Below are 10295 nucleotides of genomic sequence, written 5' to 3' on the forward strand. Positions count from 1 at the left end.
TTCCAGCCTTTCATGAATATGAGTCTCATTTTATATTTTAATTCGTTCATGTATAAAAGTTCTGATTTATTTATAACTAGTATCACGTATGTGCTATGCACAGATTAATATATTTTTAAAATATTAATTTTCAATTTTAAATTAATTAAATAAAATTAGAATCAATATTAACAATGAACAATATAAGTAATAATGTTTTAGTTATATAAGAATAAAACATCTATAAAAAATAATAAATTTTGAAACAAATCATATAATATAATTATAATATTTAAATATTAAATCATCTAGCAGGAAGATAAAGATCACATTGATAAATAATTATATTGCAAATGGCCACCGAGGTACAAAATACAATTGATCTAATCAAATTCAAGCAAGCAAGCAACGCTCCAAGTTTCATCCATACAAGATCTAGAAAATATAGGTATAAAAATTAAAATCAGAATAAATGTTTTAAGTTTCATCCATACAAGATCTAGAAAATATAGGTATAAAAAGTGAAATCAGAATAAAAGTGAAACATGTATACTAAACATGACTTAGTATATTAATAATTTAGTTGAAAATTAATTAAGTCGAAAATAGAGCATGAACATACCAAGGGAATCCCTAACGGTAAAAGTTTTGCCCCTTGCCCAGTTGACGTAGTTGACGCTGCTGTCCCAACCGGTGGAGTCGCCGACGATGTGCGTCGTCTGCCCGTACACCGCCGGAGCTATCACAAGCACAAAAAGGAGCGCAATGGCTCTACCCATTTTCATTTTACTATTTTTTTTTTGTTCGTTCGTCATTAGTGAGACATATTAGTGGGGTGGTAATTACAAACTAATGGGAAAAGTGGGAAGCGGTTATTTAGGTAGTGGAGGAGTATTTAGGCAGTAGAGAATCTAAAATCAATTCAATTTATTTTAATTTTATCGGTTGGATCCACTTAATCATATGATTAGCCTTTAAATTATATATATATATATATATATATATATATATATATATATATATAGAGTCCCATTATTCACAAATCATCTCTTAATGACCGAACTAGAGACTAAATTTGGGCCCTTAGATGTAGTTTTTAATGGATGAGATTAGACCATGCTTTATTAATTTCACTCCTTCATTAGGTAAACAATTTACTTCAATCCAGGGGTATTTTGGCCAAAATACATTTAGGGTAAAAATTTTGCAGCAACCTTCATTCAATTCACGTGATTTTCTTCATTTTCAATTCTCTCTTTATCTTCTTCTCCAAAATCGACGAATTTCTTCTACAAATCGATGAATCTTCTGCAAATCAACGGATCTTATCATCAATTGAATTGAATCTCCTCCTCCTCCGATGAGCTCAGCTGCAGCAGCAGCATACTACTACACCGGATGCGAACACGACTACGAGCCGCACTTCCTCGATTCCTGCTCCCTCTGCGGCAGATCGCTCTGCCAAAACAACGACATCTTCATGTACAGGTAAAATTAGGTGAAAATCCAAGAGATTTGGAGCTGAATTGGTTAGCGGAGTTTCTAATTTGGTGGATTTTTGCAGAGGGAACACGCCGTTCTGTAGCCAGGAGTGCAGGCAGGAACAGATATAGATGGATGAGGCGATGGAGAAGAAGAAATGGAAGAGGTCTTCTTCCTCCAAGAGATCGAGCGCTGCGAGACAGAGCTCCGACGAATCTGACATCAATAAAGCTGTACGCACTGGAGTAGTGGCTGTGGCCTGAGATTATAAACTTGATTCCAAATAATTAAGTATACAGTATTTGAGAAGAGACTACTGATAAGTTCATCGGTGAATTCGCAACAACTGGATTCATTATAACAACAATTTAGTTCATTCAGTTGTGTTATTACTTCATTATAACAACAATTTAGTTCAATAAGAGTCGAATTGATGGCATACACATCAGTTAAAGATGTTACTTCATTATAATGTTTTATTACTTCATTTTTTTTGTGATTTACTTCATTATTATGTATTATTACTTCATTTTAGTAATAAAACCTACTGTATAAATAGATCATTTATATTACTTCATTATCATAACTTATTACTTCATTATATGAATTCAATACTTCATACTAACTAGATTATAGTTAATAGGAAAACAGATCATTTATATTACTTTATTATCATAATTTATTACTTCATCTTGTCAACTTACTATTTTATCAAAAAGAATATGTAGTTCATTTTAATGTGTTATAACCAATGTTTTAAAAATCGGACCGACCGGCGAACCGGCGTCGTTACTGGTTCACTGGTTCAACCGGTTCACTGGTCGAACCATTGGTTGAACCGGAATATATAATAAACACATATATTATATATAATTAAGAAATTTAATATTTTTATGTATTAAAATAGATGATGTTTATTAATTTAAGAAAAATTATTTCGTAAAATAATATTATAATTAAATACAAATTAGGTATTAAGTTTAGATAAAAATATTCATTGATGTCAAAAGCTAGGGTATATAAATTAAGTATGTAATATAAAAAATTTATTTATAGTAAATAATGAATCTTATATGGTACTAATAATAATATAGATGGTAAGTAGAGCATCATTAAAATATAGAGGATGATAATTATTTATATTATAATTAACAATTATATTAAAGAATATAAAATTAAAACGAATTATTAGTTTTTGTAGATAAAAATTTAATGGTTAATGTATAAAAATATTTGATGTTCAAATTGTTCAATGAGCTCATGTGGTGGAGTGGTAGAGGTCTTCTTATGTAGAAGAGAGGTCATGAGTTCAACCCCTACCAACAACAAATTTTAAAAATTTTTAAACAAAACAATATTAAACCGGTTTCCGGTTCACGGTCCAACCGGTCCGGCCGGCCGGTTCTGCCGGTTCACAGCGGTTCAATGCATTGGTGGTTTAAAGGAGTGAACCGGACCGGACTACCTACCGGTTCGCGGTCCGACCGGTCGAACCGGCCGGTCCGGTCCGGTTTTTAAAACATTGGTTATAACAACAATTTAGTTCAATAAGAGTCGAATTGATGGCATACTTTAATGTGCAAACAACACATCGGTTAAAGATGTTACTTCATTATAATGTTTTATTACTTCATTTTTGTTGTGATTTACTTCATTATTATGTATTATTACTTCATTTTAGTAATAAAACCTACTGTATAAATAGATCATTTATATTACTTCATTATCATAACTTATTACTTCATTATATGAATCCAATACTTCATACTAACTAGATTATAGTAGATAGGAAAACAGATCATTTATATTACTTTATTATCATAATTTATTACTTCATCTTATCAATTTACTATTTTATCAAAAAGAATATGTAGTTCATTTTAATGTGTTATAACAACAATTTAGTTCAATAAGAGTCGAATTGATGGCATACTTTAATGTGCAAACAACACATCAGTTAAAGATGTTACTTCATTATAATGTTTTATTACTTCATTTTTGTTGTGATTTACTTCATTATTATGTATTATTACTTCATTTTAGTAATAAAACCTACTGTATAAATAGATCATTTATATTACTTCATTATCATAACTTATTACTTCATTATATGAATCCAATACTTCATACTAACTAGATTATAGTTAATAAGAAAACAGATCATTTATATTACTTTATTATCATAATTTATTACTTCATCTTATCAATTTACTATTTTATCAAAAAGAATATGTAGTTCATTTTAATGTGTTGTAACAACAATTTAGTTCAATAAGAGTCGAATTGATGGCATACTTTAATGTGCAAACAACACATCAGTTAAAGATGTTACTTCATTATAATATTTTATTACTTCATTTTTACTGTGATTTACTTCATTTTTATGTATTATTACTTTAAAGCGAATTGACGGCCACCGGCGGGAAGGACAGCCACAGCAAGGTCCTGACATCGCGAGGGCTAAGAGACCGCTGCGTTCGATTAGCGGTTAACACCGCGATCGAATTCTATGATTTGCAGGACCGATTAGGCTACGATCAGCCGAGCAAGGCGGTGGAGTGGCTGCTCGCGGCAGCAGCTAGCTCGATTGCAGAGCTGCCGCCGATCAATTCCCCCTTTCCGGCGGCGGTCGGTGGTAGCAGCAGCTTCGAGACCTCGATTTCCAGATCTGAGAAGACGGTTAAGAAAAATGAGAAAGAGAAATCTTCTTATGTTGCTTCCTTCACCGAGCTATTGAGCGGAGGCAAGGATGCATCCGATGAGAATTCCAATAGCGAAGCGGCCAGGCTGGCGGTGGCAAGCGGGCAGCGAAGTAGCGAGGTGGAGGGAGCGGTGGTCGTAGAAGCACTAATGAGGGAGAGAAAGAGAGCTAGAGAAGAGGATATGGTGGCGCCTTCTCTACGATGAGAGAGAATTGTAGAGAAAGAAGTTGGTTGGAATTGGGAAGTGAGGATGAGCTGCACATTACTAAACTACCCTTTACCAATTTAATTGAGTAAAAAATTCAGAAATTATTAATAACCATTAGATGTGATTAATGCATGGATGAGATTTAGTCTCTAGTTCGGTTTTTAAGAAGGGTTCGACATTGATCGCAACTCTATATATGTATATATATTTATTTTAAAATAATTTTTTAAATTAAATGGCAATCTTGTAAATTTCTTCAAAACTCCCCTTTTATATATTGGATAGATATAAAGTAATATGTCACACTTTCCACTAACTCATTCAACTCACATTTCATTTAAAATTATTCTATCCATCCCTTATAATTTGTCATTAGATGACCCGACATGAATTTTAAGAAATATATAGAAAGTGGGTTGAAAAAGTTAGTGGCATGTGTGCCATACTTTTATGTATTAGTTTTATAATAAAATGTGGTGCGATGAGTTAGTGGAATGCGGATTCCACTACCAAAAGTGGTAAAAGTGAAAGATGAAAAATTTTTAGGGACGACCGAAAATGAAAATAAGTAACAAATTTTCAGGGACGGATGGAGTAATAAATACAAATGAGACCCATATACCACTAACTTTTTTACGCTCACTTTTCTTAACATTTTTTAAAATCCTTGCCAAAAAGAAATGAAATTCCTATTCACTTATGGAAGGTGTATCATATTTGAAGATTTTAAGAGATATTGTTTTGAATGTTAAATGAAGAGAAAATGTAATTTTATATATTGATGTAAAATAATTATTTAAAAAAAAAAAAGAAAACGTTCATGAATAGAAGTCATGATTTATTTATAATATAAACACTTTCCACTAACTCATTCAACTCACATTTCATTTAAAACTATTCTATCCATCCCTTATAATTTGTCATCGGCTGACCCGACATGAATTTTAAGAAATATATAGAAAATGGGTTGAAAAAAGTTAGTGGCATGTGGGTCATACTTTTATGTATTAGATTTATAATAAAATGTGGTGATAATGAGTTAGTGGAATGCGAAGTCCACTACCAAAAGTGGTAAAAGTGAAAGATGAAAAATTTTTAGAGACGGCCAAAAATGAAAATAAGTAACAAATTTTCAGGGATAGATGGAGTAATAAATACAAAGGAGACTCATATACCACTAACTTTTTTACACTCACTTTTCTTAACATTTCTTAAAATCTTTGCCAAAAAGAAATGAAATTTCTATTCACTTATGGAAGGTGTATCATATTGTGAAGATTTGAAGATATATTATTTGAATGTTAAATGAAGAGAAAATGTAATTTTATATATTGATGTAAAATAATTATTTAAAAAAAAATGTAGTACTATCTTTTAAGAGACTAACTGAAAGAAAATTAATTTGAAATAGTTTGCATTCAGTTATATAATTAACATTAACAATTATGTTTAGATTGAATACAATAATATGATTTGTCGATAGGCCTGTTAAAATGGATATTGGGTAATGGATATCCGATATCCAAACCCGAAAAAGTCGGATAATTAGATACCTGAATCCGATTTTTCGGTTATCGGATCATTATCGGGTGGTGAGAATTTTGGATGATCGGTATCGGGTTACCAATTTGGGTATAACCAAATAATCCGATTTGTTTTTTTTTTTAAATTAATAAATTATGTATTTATTATAATTAAATGTAATTTAATTTCTTAATTACATGTGGATGGATAAAAGATGTAATATAATATAATTTAATTTCTTATTGTGGATGGATGAAAGATGAAAAATGTAATTTAATTCCTTAATTATATGTGGATGGATGAAAGATGGTGATACGTAATTTAATTTCTTAATGTAATTTATTTTCTTATTTTGGATGGATGAAAGATGTTATTCCATGTTACTATAACTTATGAATTTTGTATTTCTCAAAGTTTGTAGTTATTGTTCTCTTAAATTCGACTACTACAAGATTAATGCATGTCTAAAAGTTTGTAGTTATTTTCTCTTGAATATTACTTCAACTTTGTATTAAATTAGAACTAAATAATACTATTAAAGTAAATTGTAAATCTTTGTAGTTAATTTTCAAAAAAAAAAAAAAAAATCAAAATTACAATCGTGAATGGATACCCATTTTTTCGGGGCTGGATAGCCGAGTCGGGAATCCGGGTACCCGAAATCAAATTCGGGTCGGGTATTGGGTATTGGATTTTAGGAGTTTCTAGATCAGATACCCTAAAATTTCGGATCGGATATCCACGGTTACTCAATTTGACAGGTCTACTTGTCAATATAACTCTCTCTGTGCCCCAGTACCTATCCACTTTGATCAAGCATAAATTTTACTTCCTTCGTGGAGGCATTTCTTTCCAGCATGGAAATTAAGAAAAATTATGTTACGTGAGTTACATTAAAGGAATAACAAAATAGAAAATGAAAATGGTAGAGAGATGAAGATAGAATAAAATAAGAAGTAAGTGAAAGGAAATGTTTTGACTTTACTAAAAAGGGAAATGAGTCCATTACTATAGAACGTACCAAAATTACAAAATGGCTCTACTATTATGGAACAAATGGAGTAAGAAATACTCCCTTCGTCCCTCTGTTGTAGAGGCGTTTCTTTCTGACACAGGATTTTAGAAAATTGGTTTAAATGTTTTAAGTAAAAGGAGAATAAAGTAGGAAGGAAAAAGGTATATAAATGAAGAAAGAGTAAAGTAAGAGAGTGTATAATACTTTTTGCCAAAAAAGGAAATGACTTAGCTACAGTGGGGCAACCCAAAAAGGAATACTACTTAACTACTGAGCGACAGAGAGAGTATAAGAAAAAGTACTACCTCTGTCCCACTCAAGATGTCCACATTTTTTAGTGGGAGGAGTTGTTAGGTAGAATAAGTATAGAGAAAAATGTAGTTGAATATTTAATGAGAAGGGTGTGATTTATTTTGAAATATCAAAAATGGAAATCTTTGAGGTGGACAAAAGGGTGTAGGTTAAAAAAATTAGCATATATCCTTTCATCCACAAAAAATAGGGTACATTTACCAATTTTTTGGCCGTCCACAAAAAATAGAGTACATTCATTTATGGAAAGTTTTCAACAAAATAATAAGCCTACACATCATTTTATTTACCACTTATGCCATTAGAATAAAAATTAATCTCTTACACTAACACTCCTTCTCTCTTACTTTTTCTCCTTCTCTCTTACTTTTTCTCTTACTTTACCAATTCTACATTGAAACTCGTGTCATACACCAATTGCCCTATTTTTTGTGGACGGAGGCAGTACATGATTTCTACTTTTATATACTATTAGTATTATAATAAAATGTAGTAAAAATGATTTACTATTAATAAGGGACAAACCAAAAATGGAAAGTCGACATATATAATGGGGACAAAGCCACAAAGAGCGTGACGGATACTTGTGAAATTTACATACTCCCTCCATTCCATAAATAGAGAAATTTGGGACGACACGAGAATTAACGCATAATTAGTAAAGTACGAAAGAGGAGGAGAAGGGTAGTTAAAATAGTGTTGGTAGATAGTGGAATCCACATTATTATTCGTGTTTAATGGTGGACCCCAATGGTATAAGTTGTAAATAAATTGATATATAAGGATAATGAGTTGAGGAGAGCTTTAAATAAATAAGCTATTTTTATGTAATGAACGAAAGAGAAAAGTGTCCCTATGTTTATGATACGGAAGGAGTATTTGATTTGTATACTCATAATGTATATACTCTCTCCACTTGACTAATAAAATCTCATTTAAATTTTTTTTGATTTAATTACCTAGTTTCAAATATTATTGAGATCGATCAAAATCAATCAAAAATTATTATGTAAATGAAAAATTTTCATTCCCAAAAATTAGAAAATAGTATTCCATTCGTCCTTAATAATTTTGTCATCATTTAACTCGGCATGAATTTTAAGAAATATATTAGAAAGTGAGTTGAAAAAGTTAGTGGCATGTAGTCATACTTTTATATATTAGCTTTATAATAAAATGTGATTAAGAATGAGTTAGTGGAATGTGAAGTACATTATCATAAATCGTAAAAATGAAAGATGATAATTTTTAGGAACGGATGAAAAATGAAAATAAGTGACATTTTGGAATGAAGGGAGTATTACAAGTTCAAGGATAGAAATAGGCCAACATTTTGGACTTCTAAAATAGCATGATTTGGTGATCCATATTTTAGCGATACTTTTCGTCAAGGGAGAAGTATTCAATATAGGATGTTGCTAGGGGTGCTTAAACGGTTCCCTGGTTCTCGCTTAACCGGAATCGGCCGGTTAATTGAGGAACCAGGAATCTTATAACAGGTTCTGGTTCCGGAACTGGGTCCAACTTTTTATATAAAATCGGTTTCGGTTTCCTAATCGGGAACCAGAATACAATTCAATTTTTTTTTATATGTTAATATACTAATAAATCTAATTTAATTGAATTAATATTGAATTGAAATAAAATAATTTGAAACATCAAGTAATTTTAAGATTTAAATAATATTAAATTTGGAAGCTCTGTTTTCTAATGTATTTAAAATGTTTATACCGTGATTCTTTGAATCTACAATTAGTTCCCAATCCATTTTTTATGAACTAACTATTATGTGTAGAACATCATAAGTTTGTTTTTAATTTCCAAAAGAACTATACAACAATATAATTCATATGATAGAAATTTAACTCTATAACAAATTTATGTAACAATTCATTTAATATACTATTTTAACATGTTTGTGAATGATTTATTAACAGTTTCGTATTAAACCAAAAAGTCACAACTGATGCACTATTTTTTAGCAATATTAATACCTGCAAGTATACAGAGTAGCAACAGTATAGCTAAAGGTTAGTACCTCGATATTGAACACGGGGAAAACAAACACGGAATGTCTATCTTCTACTGAGACTCATTTACTATCTGGAGAACCGAAAGATTTTTGAAAACTTTTAAAAACTGAAAACAATAGAAAGCAATAAACGACTTGATGCAGATAAAACACAAAGATAAAATATAGAGATAAGGGAATTTCAGGGATGTGCGTTCACAGTTATGGTTATACGAATTCCAAACTACAATACCCTAGCACAATTATTACTTTGATAGGACGAGTCATCTAACTTATGCTCATGCGATGCGAACGTTGATTACTAACATTAGAGTTGTCAATCCTAACACGTAACTCCGAAAAGCTCCTAAGACCCTTAAAAAGTCCTCACTCTCAATTAACAATGTCGTTTTAAAGGAAGCTAATTGTAGTGTCTACTAAGTGGAGCTAATTCGCTAGAATTCTCCCACAGTTTTGAAGCAAATTATGTTGGATCAACACAGGATGTGTCACTCAAACGTGAAGCGTTAAGAATAACTTAGGTAAGAAACAAAGTAAAAACAAAACAGATATTAAATAGAACAAGGAATTGTATAATCAAAGTCGTTACTAATACATCCCTAGAATCCTATGAGTTTAGTTACACATAATGGAATAATCTAAACACATAGATTGAAGGGAAAACAATTGGAACATAAAACTAAAACAAATAAAATCCGTAGGTTGAATCATTGTCGTTCTTGATGTTCTTGAATCCTTCAACTCCTTGCACAATGAAGTATTCTAGCTTTTAATCTCTGGGAATTATGTTGCAAAAAGAGGCTCTGATTTGATGAAGCTTAAGGTTTTATTTATAGGGGAAAGTCACTCCTCGTCATAGAATGAAAAGATCTTCAAAATATGGTAAATCTTGGAGCCAAATCTAGGGCAATCGGATTCGCCGCCTTTCCACGGAGGGCCGCCACACAATTGCTTGCGATCGCCGCGCGGTAGACCAGAGTCTCTGCCTCTTAGGCGGCGGGCCACCGCGCGTCCTCCGGTGCTCGCCGGACGAGACTCCGT

General features: G+C 31.5%; 1 protein-coding gene and 1 pseudogene across 1 annotated transcript; both read left to right on the plus strand.

Annotated features, from left to right (window-relative positions):
* The first annotated feature begins 1321 nt into the window (after positions 1-1321).
* Positions 1322-1724, plus strand: LOC125207128 (annotated as a pseudogene).
* A 799-nt stretch (positions 1725-2523) lies between these two features.
* LOC125194787 (transcription factor TCP24-like) lies at positions 2524-4368 on the plus strand. Its single transcript, XM_048093010.1, has 2 exons — positions 2524-2537; positions 3864-4368. Exons 1-2 carry the CDS (start codon positions 2524-2526, stop codon positions 4366-4368), a joined length of 519 nt encoding a protein of 172 aa, XP_047948967.1.
* Positions 4369-10295: the final 5927 nt, after the last annotated feature.

Source organism: Salvia hispanica, chromosome 1 (assembly GCF_023119035.1).
Source record: "Salvia hispanica cultivar TCC Black 2014 chromosome 1, UniMelb_Shisp_WGS_1.0, whole genome shotgun sequence".
NCBI classification, from domain to species: Eukaryota; Viridiplantae; Streptophyta; class Magnoliopsida; order Lamiales; family Lamiaceae; genus Salvia; species Salvia hispanica.